Source organism: Lissotriton helveticus, chromosome 1_1 (assembly GCF_964261635.1).
Source record: "Lissotriton helveticus chromosome 1_1, aLisHel1.1, whole genome shotgun sequence".
NCBI classification, from domain to species: domain Eukaryota; kingdom Metazoa; phylum Chordata; class Amphibia; order Caudata; family Salamandridae; genus Lissotriton; species Lissotriton helveticus.
The window spans coordinates 774,395,968-774,414,477 of record NC_136057.1 but is presented as its reverse complement, the minus strand read 5'-3'; the positions used below and the strand labels follow the sequence as shown (position 1 = coordinate 774,414,477).

Below are 18,510 nucleotides of genomic sequence, written 5' to 3'. Positions count from 1 at the left end.
CTCTCACTCTCTCTCTCTCTCCAGAAGCCACCCGTTTCCTCTTTTTCTTGTATGGTGGCGTTGTGTCCCTCCGACACAAACATAATTGGGTTTCCTCGAACGCAAAGGTGTTCAGCAAAAATGACCAAAACGATTGAGACTTGCCATATTACTACCTCTCCCTTCTGCAAACAATAGAACCCGAGTTGGTAATGAAGGAAAGGACGGGTAAGGCGACGGATGTCCCCTAATCTGGCCTTTTATAAGGGAACTATAACGTCAATGGTCTTCTGTTTCTCAGTTCGTTAGAAAATGCGATCCCCAATGCCCCGATTGCCCCACCCCCTTGCACCTAAGTGCGGATGTCCAGAGTACCCCACTTCCCCCGATCGACCCCAGCTCCCTGTCCAAAAGCACCCACGCGCCCCCGATCAACCCTATGATAACGCCCCTGCTTGCAAGAATTAGCCGACCCCGAAAGGAGATGTGATATTGTCGATACTTGGGTTAAAGGGAAGAACGAGTCTCTCCATAAGGACTCGATTTTTTGTAACGTAATACATTGTGTACAAAAGTTCAATTTCTCTTATCATATGTCGCGAATGAACGCCAAACAAGTCTATGAATTCAATATGCAATGCCCTTCTACAGACTCCATAAATAACGACCTCTGACTGTGACCGATGAACCTATCCCCCACCTACTCAGGAATAGGGAAGGAATTGAGATGTATATCTGTTCTCCCGACCAGTTTGTCTAAAAATTTGTTTTTCACCCATTCAAAGATACAATCACCAAAAGGAGAGGAGCTGGACGTGACGCACAGCCTGGCCACAGATCATGGAGCACGTGTGACGACCGAAGGTGGAGCCGCAGAGCAACGAGACGCGGGACGAGGCACAACTTTCAAGTTCAGCTGATGAAGAAACAAGGGGCTGCCTTGAAGCCCTCGACTTGCTGACCCACTCGTGCCTGAAGTCCCCGTCCCTTTTTCCGACTGATGGGCCTGCCTGCTCATTGTCCTTTGCTCCCTTGGTCCCTTGGTGTGTTCGAAGATCTGGCCCCACTCTGCCCTCTCCTCCCTCGATTATTCAACAAACTCTTTCATATAAAATTTGACTATGGACTGGGATTTTGTCACGGAAAAAGAAAGACACGCAGGTGCCCAGCATAAGGCACCCCTAAGAAAATGAGTTAGGAAACAGGACTGTGATCTAACAGCAGAGGACTGATCGCACCCTGCAACGTGTAAGGACGAATCCGAGCTGGACCTATAGCTCCACCGCCGGTGCTCAGCAGCGCCAACAAAAGAAGACGGACTCTGTTTAAAGACATTGCGACAAAGACCCTCCCCCTTTCCAGAACTTTCTATTCGCCCCTTGACTAAAATTACTTGTATCGAATTGAATACCTCCCTCAACCATTTTATATTGCCTTTTTAAGAAATGTTTCATCGGTCACTCATGTGGTTAGTTTTCCAAAAATCCCCTATAGTACTGACAAGCCGGAAGGTATCAGAGCGTTCTTTTTGTATATGATGTCACTAGAGAGAAAATGTGAACTTGATTTTTATGTGTCGGAACATTTTTCTTGATTCTACACCGACTAAATATTATGCCGATTTCTAGGCTTGTATAAAGAGCCCAACAGATGTAAATTAACATGTATTGTATTCTGCCTATCACATCGACTGTGTAGAAATTGAACGTGCTTATGTAAAAAGCGGCGACTGTTAAAAATAGCAATGTGTATGTACATAAGCGGCGTTCATTTATGTTCACAGTACCCCTTGGTGTAAACAGAATGGATATCGTTAAAACTCTGACTGTGTTGTCCCACTAGCATAGACCCATGCACACACGTACACGACAGCCACTTTAGGCACCATGGTCTCTCAGTTTGCGGTCGATCGCCAGCGCCCCTTCCCTCACCCTGCAAGCTTCTCCCATGCACCCTGGCTGCCCCTCTCCCACATGCGCGAGTCATGAGCCCACCCCTCCCGCATGACTCTGTCCCTAAGAATCGCACCTCGCGCCTGACCAACACCTCCTGTCCCTCCATGAATACCCCTCCTTTGATGACCTCTTCCTCTGAGCCTGAACGTCAGCACTGACTGCTGGTCATCCTTTAGCCCGAGGATACAGTTTATTGCCCATTACTGTATGCACTCGCCTCTCCTGAAAGAGGCCACTATTGATCATGGCCACCCCACCCCCTGAGACTCGATCAGGCACACACATTCCAATGGAATCAGCAGAACACTCAGCTGCGTGACAGCCCCTTCTATTGCATGGAGGATAAGGGCCCTACTGTAGCCACGTGTTGAAATACCTTCATACTATACAAAGCGTTGATTGTAATAAAGGATGCCTGTGTGCCACAAACCTGTGTATAAAAGACAAAGCCTCAGAGAAACTTGTTAGAGCACCTCCCGAAGACACTATGCGAGTGTCCCAAAGGACAGGCTCTCCTCATGAGTAATAAACCTTTTTCCTTGTCTTCCTACTTCCAGTGCCCGTCTCTTTATTTGGTAACTACTCAAGAAGGAAACAAAGAGTCGCCCTGCACCAGCAGCCTGGGCATCGGGTGCGATCGGGGTTGACCCTTTTTACATCAGGACTTTTGTTAAAAATATTACGGGCTCCGCTCTTACCAAACTGTGGTGAAAGGGCATCCACTGTGTGGGGTGAACAGGATCACACTCTACTGCGAAATGGCCTCGATATCTAAAGCCCTGGGGATAGGACAGAGTGCCCCATAGGAGGGTGAGGGCAGGAGACCCCTTTGGTCCAGAGTGTTATGTGATGTGATCTCTGCTGCTACGCCTATGTGTGTGATCCTCCTCCTGTCGCAGGGCCTGTCGCGGCTCGCATCAATGGAAACATCTCGCATCGCCGGAGAAGAGGATCGACGTCGCAGCAGACGCCGCCAAATCACCGGGAAGCGTGTCGCATCACGAATAAAGCGCCATCTTTGTTTCTTTGCAGCAGATCTTCAACGCATCACCATCCTTGCTTGTAAAGAACTACTGCATTCCCTTCTCTGCAACACTTTTGTTGTATTGCGTTACGCACCGTAAGGTACATTGACTCAAAGTGTCGCATTTTAAGATCTAAAGAGAACTAAGCTATTGCTACCATTTTTAAGTACATTATTGTAGATTTTTGTCGTTTGTGGTCTTGTGTTAAATCTGTATAAAGAATACTTATTTTTAATATACAACTGGTGTGGTGTTCATCTGTGGTGTTGTCACTGAGTTACTGTATGTGTTCACAAATGCTTCACACACTGCCTCTGAGGTAAGTCTGTCTGCTCGTGCCAAGCTACCAAGGGGGTGAGCAAGGGTTATTTTAGGAGTGTACCCCCTTACCCTGACTAGACGCAAGGGTCCCTATTTGGTCAAAGGTACCTATCTCTGCCAACTAGAGACCCCCAAATCTAACATTGGTGGTCAGCGGTGAGGATTCTGGACTTGCATTTGTGACTGATATACAGTTATTGGTGAACACTACTAGTGAGTGCAGACCAAAACGCGACCACATACTTTTGGTAGATTGTTTTCCTGGGATTTTCTATTTTTGCATAGAACTGCCAAGTTTAGCCACCATGAGTAAAGCAGCATCCACAGCATCTGTTGATTTTGATTGGGAAGAGGAGAAACTAGAATGCTACAATGTCAAGCAGCTAAAGCACTTCTGCAGGAAATTTAAAGTTGCAATGACCCGTCTCTCCTAGAAGGATGAGTTCCAAAAGGCGCTGAGGGCCTGGGTCGAAGCAATGAATACCCCTGAGAATGAGGACAGGGTTGAGAATGCAGATGAGCAGCTGGATGGGTCAATGGGTCCGGGGGGGAGGAGAGCAACCTCCCAAGTAGGTAGCAGTGTTTCTGTCAAAGGGCTGTCCCCAAAGGACTTGGAGGACAGGAAGAAAAATAGGATGCACTAGATGGAGCTGGCCAAGCTCAAGTTGGGTGGGCAGTTGGAGTTGGAAAATAGGAAAGTGGCCCTAGAGGAAAATAGGATGCAGTTTGAGCATGAGTTGAGAATGAGAGAGATTGATGAAGAGCTGAGAAAGCTTTATGAGGCCAAAAGGACCTTAGCCCAAGAAGAAGAAATTTGGGTAGCTCAGGATGTGAGCTTTGCTGAGTTGGAGGTGGAATCCAGCTCAGATGGTGGCAGCAAAATTTAATTTTCTAGTCCTGAGGGAGCAGTACATACACCCAGAGATGTGGCTCCTTACTTGAAGGAGAGGGTTAACATACACCAGGAGGTTCAAGGACATGAGGTAGCTCCAGACAAGCGCAGTGTCCCTGAGGAGAATGGGAAGACTGACGCAGGGGTTCATAGTCCTAGTGGTGGGAGGGGCACTCTATTGACTCTAGATGACAGGTGCAGGGAAAGGGGTTCCCCCAAGGTTGAAGTCCTGGTATGTGAGTGTCAAGACCGCCCAGAAGAGTGTGGGCTGAGTGACAGAGACAGTCAGATACTGTCTTGCCAATCTCAGGAGAGTGGTGTGGAGGACGTGTGCGGGGCACTGGATGATGAGGTGAAGGATAGTTTGGTTAACCCTTGTGGGGGGCTTTGTGGTCCAATTGTGGGAGAGCTTATTGTAAGTCCTTTTTTTCCAGCGCTATGCCAACACCGGTTGGAGAGTGAGTTCTCTGACCCAGATAACTCACATCGGAGGCAGACCTTTTGGTGGATTCCAGAGGGTCTGGAGAGGCATTGGGGAGTGATCCTAAGAGGAGTGGTTCAGGTATCTTCCCATCCAGAGTGGGGGAAGAGGTTCAGTGTAGCCTTGCTAGGTCACAGTGTAGTGGGAGGGGTAGAGGGACGCACGTCCTGTCTCAGTGGAGCAGGAGTGAGTGTGGGGCTGCGTGTCCCAAGGTGTCCAAAACACAGTCTCAGAGCCTGGATGGTTCTTTAAGGGAACACCAGGTGGGGAGCCTAGGCTGTCCTGATGGGCCGCCCGTTGAGGGGGATCCCCTAGTGTCTGGTGAACTGGGAGTGTCTGTAAGCAGGTCTCCATCAGTTCTAGTGTCTTTCAGAGCCACTCCTAAGTGGAGGGTGCAGAAGTCCAGATTGAGGGGTGAGAGGGGGAAAGAGTACCCAGTGGAAGAACCAGTGGGTCAGGGGCCAGTCAGAAGGGCTGCGTCACCAGTGAATGACCATAATGACACCCCTTCTGTCCTGGGGATCTTCGCACACTGTCAGATGGACAGGGGTCTGGAGATCTGTGCCAGGCAGACTATCACACAACACATGAGTTATGTGTTACCCTCAGGGAGGGCATATGTGCTCCCAATGAAGTTCTGGTATGCCGGGCAAGTGTTCAACCACAGGGGTTGGTCCCTGGGTTGGGAAGCCAGGTTCAGATGCTGTAATCGCAGGTCTACCGAAGTGCCTCGCATCGTCAGAGAAGAGGATCGACGTCACAGCAGATGCCGCTGCATCACTGAGAAGCACGTCACAGCGCCTGTCGCAGCGCATCGCCGGAGAACACGATCGACGTCACATCAGACGCCACCGCATCTCCGGAAAGCGTGTAGCAGGGCCTGTCGCGGCTCATCGCCGGAGAAGAGGATCGACATCGCAGCAGACGCCGCCACATCACCGGGAAGAGTGTCGCAGGGCCTGTTGTGGCTTGCATTGTTGTGGAAGCATCTCGCATTGCGTGGGGAGAGGATCAACGTTGCAGCAGATGCCGCCGCATCACAGGGAAGCTTGTCGCAGGGCCTGTCGGGGCTCGCATCATGTGGAAACATCTTGCATCCCCGGAGAAGAGGATTGACGTCGCAGCAGATGCCGCTGCATCACGGGGAAGCGTGTTGCATCACGAATAATGCGCCATCTTTGTTTCTTTGCACCAGATCTTCACCGCATCACCGTCCTTGCGTGTAAGGAACTACTGCATCATCTTTTCTGCAACACTTTCGTTCTACTGCGTTACGCATCTTAAGGTACATTGACTCAAAGTGTCGCATTTTAAGATCTAAAGGGAACTAAACTATTGCTACCATTTTTAAGTACAGTATTGTGGATTTTTGTCATTTGTGGGCTTGTGTTAAACCTATATAAAGAATGCTTATTTTTGATATACAACTGGTGTGGCGTCCATCTGTAGTGTTGTCACTGAGTTACTGTATGTGTTCACAAATGCTTTACACACTGTCTCAGAGATAAGCCTGTCTGCTCGTGCCAAGCTACCAAGGGGGTGAGCAGGGATTATTTTGTGACCCCTTTACCCTGACTAGACGCAAGGGTCCCTATTTGTGAAAGGTACCTACCTCTGCCAATTAGAGACCCCCAAATCTCACACCTCCCATAACGCATCTCAAGACCAACAAATTCCTAGTCCTGTGATGTGCGTGATGACGTCATCACGCATTTGACGCTCGGAAGTCATCTTGGTTGAGTGGGAAGCCCCATTCAACATAGCTTTCTCCGGATTTATGAGTCAGCATTCACATGGGGACAGCATTTGTTGATCGTTTACGCTCCAGTGCTTTCCTCAAAAGGAGCAAAGATCTTATTTTTCAGTTTACAGAGGAGCATCTCACCTTTCTCCTGCTTATAAGTAATTAATTACTGTTTCTCTGCTCAGGGATATCACTGGTGCGATTTGTTTAATTATTTCTTGGTACGTCATTGTATATAACCATGGCATCAAACGAGTAAATAGTTCAGATGAGTCATTTTTTACCTTCTGCCAGGAAACCAAAGGATACATGGAAAATTTGGTTTAGCTTGTTTTGAATTTTTTAGTGCCCATAGCAGCTGAACATTTATCGCCTAGACATAAATTGGCCATTCTCCTCAGCTATTTAGGCAATTCTGGTCAACAAATATTTGATAATCGTCCAGTTTCTTTACTTCCAGCTGGGGATGGAGATGGTTTGACTGTTTATAGAAACGCCATACATAGGCTTAACAAGAACTTTCTGGATCAACCGAGTGTAATTCTGTAAAGATTTATGTTTATGAAAAGGAAACAAGACCCCAATGAATCAGTTGAAGAGTACAGTTCGGTTTTGAGAAACTTGGCTGCATTTCTGTAACTTTGGTCCTTCTTTAGACACTTACCTTAGGGATCAATTTGTTTACAGCTGCTACTACAAAAAATATTTAAGAACGTATACTAAGCTGCACAGACCCGTCTCTAGCAGAAGTTATTGACATAGCCAAAAGGATTGAGAGAACCATCATTTTATCCAAATGCTTTGCAAATTACGTTTCTACTGTCAATTTAGCCCAGGATGATGCTTCTATTAATGCTGTTACTTACAAAAACAAACTCTCTAAACCTGTTCAGAAAAAAACGAATGCTTTGTGTTACAGATGTGGTTCTAGGTCTCACCTAGGTAACAGTCCCATATGCTCTGCTTTAGGCAAAAGGTGTGCAAAATGCAATAAGATTGGTCACTTTCAGTAAGTCTGTAGAGGTAAAAATGTAGTTCAGGTCAGTTCTGTTCAAGCCCTTAATTGCATTGATTACAATGTGAGTGGGATTGATGTTTCTTTACAAAATGATTTGGAAAGAGAAATTATTTCTTTTGTATCGGAGTCCTATATGCTTTTACCTAACAGAGTTAAAGATCCTGCCTGCCAGTTCATGGTGATCTCGACCTTGACATGATGGCAGACTCAGGGGCTTCTGTTACAATTATTTTGGATCTTTTATTTAAAAAAACATTGGGCTGCTACACACCTTTAGAGAGTACTGATATTATTCCAAAAGCTTATGGAGACAAATAAATTGACATGCTTGATTTTTCTTTGAAAATGGAACCTGTTTAAGAAGAAAGATGTTCACAAAAATGTATGTTGCCATAAAAGGTAAGAATATTGTAGGGTGATAAGACTTGGCTAGGATGGGTCTCAAACTGGTTCCTGGGTCAGACAATCCTGTACAAATTAATGATGTGTCTGTTGCTGTGATTTCAGAGTGTATGGATGATGTTCAAAAAATTATGTCACAGTTTCCTGAAGTTTTTATCTCTACAAAAGGTACAATTTCTAAATTAGAGCATGTAATCAAATTATAACCTAATGCAGTTCCCATCTCACACACGTCAAAGTCAATCCCTTTGAGTGTCAGGGATGACCTCAAAAAGTTGCTTGATGAATTGGTCTCTGAAATCATAATTGAGGCCACAGGTTCATCAGAATGGGTCAGTCCCATTGTAATTGTTAGAAAAAAGAATAGAGGTATTCACTTGTGTACCGATTTACACTCTCTTAACTAGAACACTTTAGTGGACTGCTATCCCCTCCCCAAAATCCAAGACCCTCTAGCTGGTATTAATGGTTCCATATTTTTCACGCTATTAGATCGGCGCTTAGCTTACCACCAGATTCCCCTTTCTTCCTTCTCCTCTGATTTGACAACTTTTGTAACTCCTTTTGGGGCTGACAAATTGTTAAGATTACCCTTTGGGTTGGCCTCTGCGGCCAGTGTATTTAAAATATGTATGGACCACATTTTAAAGAGTATTGACTCTGTACAAGCATATCAGGATGATGTGTTGATTTTTTCAAAAAGCAAAGCTGAAATAATGGTTACTTTAAGAAAAGTCCTTAACAAATTTAAGGATGTTGGAGTCACATTAGACTGTGGCAAATGTAAATTAGTTTTTCAGTCGATTTAATATTTAGGTCACACTGTTTCCTCTTCAGGTATCAAACCAAAATTGTCTCTTACACAAGCTATTTCGCAAGTCCCTGTTCCCAAAGATAAGGACTGTTTGAAATCATTTTTAGGTATGACGGAGTATTACTCTAGATTTACTGCAGGATATGCTCAGGTGGTGCAACTTTTGAGTTCTCTTCTTGAAAGAAAATGCAAGCTTTGTTTGGACTCAAGAAGTACACTATGTGTTTGACCTGGTTAAAAAGTAATTGTTGAGGCTCCTGCTCTTTCTTCTTTTGCTCCAGGTCAAAAATGTTCCATCTCTGTCAATTTAGTTTAGGAGCAGTTCTATGTCAATGGATTGATGGGAGAGAGCACACATACGTTTCGCTTCCAGATCTTTAACTCTTGCTGATTCTAATTATACTACCATAGAAAGAGAGGCCCTTTTTTGTTCCTGGGCTGTTGAGAAATTTAAAACATTAATTTGGGGTACTCACTTTTTACTCACTTTGACATGTGTTCCGATTATAAACCTTTACTTCATTTACTAAATGGGAATGGTACAGGCAAAGTCTTTGTGATGTTAGTCCGCATTTTATCACGTTTACATGAATACAACTTTGTGATGAAGTATATTCCTGGTGGGCGCAATGTCAGAGCTGATTGTCTGTCCAGCTTACCTTTAAAAGACCCTTGCTCAGAATCAAAATCTGATAATTATGAAAGTGTAGTTGCTTTGATTGATGACGTGTTTGGTTCTACATCTTTTGTCAGCCACAATGACTGGCTCGAGGCATCAGAGGAGCATGAAGTTCTTCAGGTCACCAAAAACATGGTAGTTTCTGACTGGCCTAAAGAACGTTTGTTGCCTGCTCCTTTAAGATTTTTTGCCCAGGTATCAGAAGAACTGTCTATTGTAGAAAACGTGGTCATACGGGGAGATCAGTCTGTTCCTCCTGTTTCTCTTCGTTTTAAATTTTTTCAAGCAGCACATGAAGGCTATTTAGGTATAGGAGCCACTTCCCGGAAGTTGAAAGAACATTTTTGGTGGCCATGGAGAAAGATGTTTCACAATGGATAGGTAGTTGCCAAACCTGTCTTGTCTCTGACAAACATTGGAAAACTGTAAAGGCTCCCTTGCATTGTGTTCCTGTCCCAGAAAAAAGCTTGGACAAAACTAGCTCTTGAGATTGCTGGTCCTTTCGAATTGCTTTCTGCTGACAAGAGATGTATTATTGTTTTAATATACTACTTTTCCAAATGGATTTAATTTGAGTTCTGTAATATGCCCAATACCTTGTCTGTGATTAAGTTCTTGTCTAGAGTCTTTAGCCTTGAAGGTTTTCCAAAAGAAATTGTCACAGACAATGCCACTCATTTAACTTCTGTGTCAATGCAGGACTTCCTCAAGTGTCATGATATAAAACATTTAAGAGTTGCTTTGTATTCCCCATCTTCCAACGGTCTTGTTGAAAGAATTAATTGGTTTATAAAGGAGGAAATACAAACTGTTTAGGCTTGTAACTTGCCTGTAGGGGATTTCCTTAAAAACAAGCATTTGCAAAGCAATAGGTCTCGCATTTATTAGAGTTTGAGGCATTGGCATTGTAAATGATAATATTATTAAATTGTCGCAAATGTGAGACCTATAACAGTGGAAATATTTGTTTTTTCGAAACCCCCCATGCCGCGATTAAACGTTAATAGACAGTTCAACAGTGAGAGAGCCCAACGAATGGTGGCCGTTTTCAGACCCCCGGATGGGAGAATGAGATTTTCAAGCTTCGATTGCTGAAAATAATCAACAGAACATTCTGGGTGCAACGAGGTAAACGCACCGAATCCTTTTCCGGGCCCACTGAAGAGATGCTGAAATCCTTACCCTATGATCGTTAGAAGTAATTGATAAACGATCTAAAAGAAACGAGGAAAACGCACCGGATAAAAAGATTGAATCAATCCAACCACCGGAGGCAAGACTCTGCACTCATTGATTTGTCTACCCAGAAGATGAGACCACAGCCAGCATAATTCCATGGTATCCGATTTATATGGGGACCTAAGGCGCAATATCACCTTCCCTGCCCCCGTCCTGAAGAAGACCCGCAATAGACCCACAAATAAGGCGTCAATAAGGTCGAAACGTCAACAAAAATACCACGAGGACCAGTCAACCGAGTCCAACATACCACAGCCAACTAATATGGCGCGTTGGATTTAAGAACCACTCAACCAGAGACTGGCTTTCTAAACCTCCAAATCCCCTCGCCCCCACGACATCCCCCATTTATGTGTATATAGTTCACTAATTGTTATGTCACTTAGTCACAATTTTTCACTTTATGTCACAATTTCACTGACTTGAATTGATGCGCCGTATTTATAAGCAATTTTCATGCATAATTTAGGTGTCAGTTATAATTAAATAATAAATCATGAATGAAAAATAATTCGATGATTAAAATATGTACTGACCCCTTTTTCTGTTTGGTTTTGCACTCAATGATTGAATCTGGATGTCATAATTAGTAGTACAATTATGCTGAAATATATTGTGAGAGATCTGTACAGAATTTGAAGCAATTTGTTTCCCACCCGACAGGACCATTGTTGATATTATTATAAACGTTAATAGAGGCCAGGCCCCTTTCTTTAGACGAACCAGGTCAAAAGAATGGGGCGCGGCCCCTATGAAAGTAAAAGCGTAGTATGGGGAGCTTTTACCAAAAAAGCATTTGTTTGAAAAACAATGCTTATTTGGTGAAAGAACTCCAAAATGCTCTTTCATTTTAATGGTGGAGATGCCCTTTCTTTAGACGTGGCTCATCTAAAGAAAGAGGTGTGTCCTTTATTAACATGCAAGTGCGCATGGAGTGCTTGGAAACAACAAAAATAACAATGCCTTTTAATTATGTTTTTAAAACAAAAACAAAAATAAAACGCATTATTATTTGCAATATCAATAGCTCAAACACGCCTAAATGCGAGACCTATTGCATTGCAAATGCTTGGTATTTTATGGAAATGGGTAGTTGGGTTACTGCTTTTAAGACATAGATGCTTTTGTTACTGGCAGTTCATAAATTGTAATCCTTCTAATAGAGCACTTTGGGGTCTGAAGGACATGTGGCTCCTACACCTTGTAACCCGCACTGTCTTATTTAACACATCCTTTATATTGATGTACACACATATGATTTATTGTCAATGTAGAATCTGTACATGTGATGTAAAGCACTTTAACACCCTGCTTTGGAATGAGTGGTGCTAAAGTGCTATAAAAGAAATACAATTTAAAAATTGGTATTGAAATAGTTATTTGTGTAATTACTGGGACGACCAACATATCTGACATTCTTACAGTGTAGGCATATCACTTATATACAGGGACTGAAAAGTGAAAAGTATTCCTCTCTTAAATACCTGTGAAGTGATAAGTTGTGAGCCTTTGTTTCCCCTGTATTGCATTTGGGGGTGAGGCTCCAGATAGCTCCGAGCCAGGATACCTCTGATATAAAGCTTGGGTTATGCTCACAATTATGGCAAACAGGAAACCTGAGGTACAGTGAGATGAAGTCATTTAGTCACTTATTACACAATGTTGATCAGTGCAGATCAGATCGTGAGCAGTCTCATATATTCTCAGTTCGCAGTCTTAGCACTGGACCACAAATGCAGTCTGGGTTTGTTTACAGTAAACATTTTCTTAAATTGCGCATATTTTTAAAAAGCTACCCAATCATTTAAAAATATGCGTCTATAAAAAATAAATTAAGTAACGATTCAATAACCTGATTAACACAAGAATATATTCTGAACTTTAGAATAATCACAAGTCTGACATAATTAAGGTGCTGGGCTGGCACATACAAAGTTATACAGTGATCAGAACACGGGCCTAAACTGAACCCATTAACAAACAGGGCTTCTGCATACTCAAAACCTGGTAAACATTAAATGATTTGACATGAAAAGAACCCTGGTATATTCCAAGTCTACTATACTCATAAAGGTGGCATAACCAAAGGCTAGTTACAATACAAACCATGACAAAATATAATCCCTGGCATAAACATAGACTGTTATCAAAGTTCTGATATAATGAAAACTGTATCATCTGCCACCTCATTACATGGCAACAGAAGGAACATTTGAAGTTGTTTTATAGTACATTTCTGCAGAGCCCCGTCACTTGACCAAGTAAATATTACACATTGCTGCCTTCTCCACAGTTCCTCCTCCAGCTAGAGAACCCTCCCTATAACTGCTTCCCCGGCTATAGAGGCCAGACCAACATCTGCTCCACAGACTACAAGGGTAATCTCTGCAGTTGCTTTCCGGGGAAATTTGACCTATCCCCATAGCGGTTACCACACCCATAAAGACTGGCCAGTAGACCCTGCACCATCCCCATAGAGGTTACCATACCCATAAACACTGGCCGGTAGACCCTGCACCAACTATAGAGCCTGCGCTCCCGCACCGGATATCGATCTTTCACCCCCATAGATGCACCATCTATATTTACAGTCTGCTCCCTCCTTCTCACTTACTACCCCAGATACAATTACCCCACAGCTAATGCCCTGGCGAACTGCTTCACAATACATACAGATCACACAAATGCCACCTTAACTCCCTAGTGCTACTATGAGACCATAAAAGTGTACCGAAAAAGTTACGCAAGTTACCACACACCCTTGCTGTCCCTGCCAGTTTTTCCACCCTGTTGCCCCTGCTACAGAGGTTTGTAACAATTACCATCTGACCTCCTGACCTAAAGACAAGTAAGTAGAGCCCGCATTGTCTGCTGACTCGTGTTCAGACTACTGCTTCCTTCCTATTTCCCACAGCTGAAGCTCTCACATATTCGCCTCTTAACCCAGGACTACATGTGCTGCACTTAGTTTACCCTTCTCCCTTCTGTTGAAATTCCGCTCAACTCCTGTGCCCCGTGGTCCATGCCCTTCACACTCCGCTCTTAACCCTGCTCATCCCTCCACCCTTTACGTAATACAAGTCCGATGCCAGCACTGTCTCACCTCTTGCTGCCTGGTACCGTCATGCTTGTTTTCCTGCAGGCTGCAATGTGCAAGTCATACACTTCCGGGTCAACATGCAGGTCATAAGGAGGGGCATGGCTTAAGGTGGACAGAACAGAGTTGTCTGTACGAACCTCGTATAGAGAAATGTTAGACTTGTCAGGCGGTCGGGCTGCAGGATATTGTAAGAGGCAACAAATACCAGGATCAGGCGATAGGGTAGAGATAGCATATGGGGTTTTGAGTATCCTGGAACCGTAAGTGGCACCACGCTGATTCTTTGAAACAACTGTAATGTGACAATTAAATGTGACAACATGCCCTTAGTATAATTGGAAGAGACCATTGTGTGCAATACTGTTATCCAGATCTGACTATTGATAACTCCCCTTCGCAGGCAAGTCACTTTTTTACCCACGCTTGTGATTGTGAAAGTGATAACTACAAGCCACAGAATGGAAGTGCTACCAATTGCCAGGCCTGGTTAACATTGGCCATAAATTATAGAGTTATGTGGAGATTTTCTCCTACATACTTCCTGTGGAACTCATGGTGCGTGCGCCCGCGCCACAGTGAAGCGATCTCGAAAGTGAAAGCAATCGCTATTGTAAAACATAGAAGCCCGCTAGTGGTGCGCGCGCGCTCCACAAAAGCCATGTGGTTTCAATGACCGTGTCTGGGTACTATAATTGAAACATGTCAGCAATGCGCGTAATAGACACCTATGTGCCCGCCTTTGGCCTATTGCGTGCTCTCTTTTTCAAAAAAACGCAAGCAAAGCCCAAAGCACGCCACAAGAGGAAAAGCACACGCTCGTGTATGTGCCATTCATCGGTCAGCTACCCAAACCCCGTTTTTCACATTCTAAATGTCTTGCGCTGCGAAAGCAATTCTGCGCACTGCAACGCTAGGCGTGAGACCTAAAAAGATTTGGTCTTATGTCACCTGCCCTCATTCTACTACTGGGATATCTACTTTTAGGCTTCTTAGGAAGAGAGATCCCAATGGCAACATGTGTCCAGGTTAGATAAAGATGTTAAGAAAGGAAAACGATCCTTGTTTAGCTTGTAAAGACAAAGCATGAAAAAGAATGTTTTGATTCAACAGAATATTCAGAAAAAGCTATTTGACTCAAAGTATAGCAATGCTTTGCATGATTTTCAAGTAGGTGATTGGGTCATGATAAAGAATCCCAATAGAGTAAAAACGGTGTTTCAAAATTTTCCCTTCCTGTGCAAATCCTTAAAACTGCAAAAGGATCACTCTTTTTGGATAAAAAGGGGTGGTGGAAAAAAAGGGTGATTGTCAAATTGACACCTGATCAAGCATTTAAAATTCTTGCTTCTAAGAATACTGCTGTTGAAGATAATTAAAATGTTTCTCTGTTCCCGTTGGCCACTCTTCTGATGATGTATCTAACAAGTCTATTAGTAATCAATCCTCTTCTCATGTTGTTTCTTCTCACACTCCTCTCAGAACTTCATAATGTGATGATTCTCTGTCTCAATTAGATGCTTGTAAACTCCAAGGTGAATTCAGTAGAAATGCTTACTCTGGTGTTTCTAGGTCTTCTCGTAATTGTTCTTTACCTACTAGATTCAAAGATTTTTATATGTATTAACTTTTCTGATATTATTTGCTATATTGCATCCAGTATATTTCCTAATTGCTCTTTTCCTTCCAGGTTCAGAGATTTTCTATATGCATTGAGTTTTCTTTAATAGGAGGGGGATGATGTAATGGACGTTCTTATGTCACATTTTGTGGTGTATCATTTATGTTCATGCTCTGTTATATTAGGGCATGTACGTACTTCAATTCCAGCACGGCATGCGCTGGAATAAGCGTGTGTATATTTGAAAGTTAATGCTCATGCTTTGTATTCTCCTCAACGAAATACAAATGCTTCTAACAGCCATTGGCACTCTGTACTTCGCTGAGGAGAGACGCACTCCAGTGGTGTCCGCTGATTACTTCTATAAAGCTTCAAAACTACTTCAAGGACCCTTTCTTCATTTGCTGCTCATCACCCCTGCAACTTTACAATCTGGAAACAGCACTCAAGGGGTCTCACTGAAGGGCATGCAGCGCCCAAACTCCATAACAAAGGTTTAAGATTAAGAGTAAAGAATCGAGAACCACATATTACAGAGACATTGATCGAACTATTTCATTATTGCTCTGTTGCTATGACTACGCCGTAGCAATGACGTACACTACGCATGCGCTCCATACTCACTGCGCAGGATCAGCTTGCCAAAGAGGCTCTGGTCCCTCTCCAGGGTGTTGCAGTTCCAGCGGTGGTGGCGAAACTGGTGCTGGCACTCTGCGGTCCACTCCCTGACGCCCAGGCCTATGACTTGCATCACATCAGGGTGGCGCAGGCACAGCTGCCGCTGGGGGCTCACCAGGCCCGGGACGTTATTACACATCACCCGTGAGGAGGGGGGCGACGAGCCCACAGCTCCCATATACCTGTGAACAGCAGAAGAGTGAAATGATGCCACAGACTGTATGCAGCATTAGGAAACACAGAAAGGGCATTGGCAGCAGCACATATGTACAAAGTTTGTTATGTCAATAATTCTCCAAATAATGGAGCGTGGTCAACAGGTCACCTATCAACAGCATACACGTCAAGAACACACGCAAACACGCTCAACAAAATGATATCCACTATTTAGTTCTTGCACTTTCACCCCACATCTCTTCTGCGTCATGGGGATATTGTTTGTGTCTATTTATTTTAGAAAATGTCAGTAAGTTTGGGGAGATTGGATAAACCTGGTATGAATGCGTTAAGTATATGTATCATCTTCCTACCGACTCTGACTGAATCTGGCATTTTGAAGGAGGCAAGGATTTGCAGTAAGGCAGCATAAAATGAGCAATGCTGGTACTATTGCAATGAAGATGTGACTTTTATTTTTCTGCAACTTGCACTTTATTTAAAAGACATTGAGACTGTGTGATATAAAACGCTATTCAGAAGAACCAACATTTTTACACAGTTCGGGTGTTATTTCAACAACCTTGGTGCATGCTGGGCATAGTGGTTTCTTACCCGAGTCACATGACCACTTGGTATGAGAAATTGAGTACTACAACAGTGCTCACCTGTGAACAAGGCTATTTGCTGAAACGCGTAAGGACTGACATGCTGCCAATCCATTTGGTAATAAATGGCAGAAAGTCATTGAGTTGTGGCTTCATTATTTCCTGTGTGTTGCCGGCGCGAAGCCGTTTACGGGATTCTCCATTCCCGTTTTGAAGCCGCCCTGCAGGGATGGGGGCTCCCGACAGTTGGAGAGTTTGTTTGTGGATAGAGATATATATATATATATATATATATATATATATATATATATATATATATATATATATATATATATATATATATATATATATATATATATATATATATATATATATATATATATATACATATTCACTGAAAAAACCAAAGGTTTCAGGCAGGTTATAGTTAGGAATTATCATTTAAAAAACCTTAGGTTTCAGGGGTGTTATAGTTAGCTGGACATTTCACTCATACAAAACCATTGAAATTCCTCCGTTATAGTTAGTTCTGCTAACTATAACTCGCGTGCCCGCAATGCACTGTTGATGATGTCACATATTACATCATTCATGACATGGTCAGTGACATCACCGATGACATCACTGATGACATCTCAAATGACATCACTGATGACATCACTGATGACATCATCCAGTGAATGTGGTTTAGTTTGAAATTTAAATATGTATTATATATATACCAATCTGTATTGAAGATTGTATGGATATATAACTGTCTGGATGGAAGATTTACTAGCTGTCGGACTGTCTGTTTAAGTGAGTAATTAAAAGTGTCTCACTTAATACATGGATTAATAACTAAACTATGTGAATGTGTGCATCACTGTCTCTGTTGTATAACATACTGCATCAGTCGGTCACTAACTACATGAGTGTGTATATTAGTAATTGATTTGTTGGGTGAGTATTTGTATGGGTCACTGAGTTTGTGTATGTGGTTGAATGGGTTGTGTGCAACTCTATGCATAGATGTGTGAATGGTTGATTGACTAGGTGTATAGGTTTAAGAGTGCATGTGGAAACAGTTGTTTGGTTGACTGAGTGTATTTATTTGTGTGTTGATGACCGAATATATGTTTTAGTTGTACATCTTCAACAAAGTAAAAAAATAAAAGGCATTGTATGTGAGAGTTTGTGTATATAAATAAGTATATGTTAGAGTCAGTGATTGTGAGAGTAACTATATGAATGAGTGTATAATTGTAATGGGGAATTTTTAACATATTAACTATGAGTTACTATGTGTGAATAAATGAGGAGTTGTGTGTATAATTGTGAAAGTGAGTAAATGTGTGATTAATTTTTTTCATGAGTGAGTAGGATGACTGCATAACCCAATAAGAGGACTGCTGATGTGTCAATGTCTATATATGTCTATAAGTGCATTTGATAGTGTTCTATTAATTAGTGACTGCATGTATAAGTGATTCTGTTGTTGAATGGGCAGTTGTGTGTGTAGACTTAGGAATCAGTGAGTGGGTATGTAGTAACTGGTATTGGTGTGTCAATGGTTTAAAATATGGTACTCTGTATTTTACAGTGAGCGATGAAAAGTTATACTAGTGTATGACGAGGTGTATCAGATTGTCACGTGGATGATGTAATCAGTGATGTCATTTGAGATGTCATCAGTGATGAAACTGACCATGTCATGAATGATGTAATATGTGACATCATCAGCAGTGCATTGCGGGCGCGCGAGTTATAATTAGCAGAACTAACTATAACAGAGGAATTTCAATGGTTTTGTATGAGTGAA

General features: G+C 42.9%; 1 protein-coding gene across 1 annotated transcript in view; it reads right to left on the bottom strand.

The window, feature by feature from the left end:
- WNT2 (Wnt family member 2) overlaps positions 1-16,849 on the bottom strand; it is a 326,881-nt gene extending 310,032 nt beyond the window's left edge. The window contains exons 1-2 of the mRNA XM_078648157.1: positions 16,770-16,849; positions 15,892-16,127 (exon numbers count right to left, since the gene is read on the bottom strand). Of these exons, the coding sequence (XP_078504283.1) occupies positions 15,892-16,127; positions 16,770-16,849 (316 nt within the window). The remainder of the gene's footprint in view (positions 1-15,891; positions 16,128-16,769) is intronic.
- Between the last annotated feature and the right edge of the window lie 1,661 nt (positions 16,850-18,510).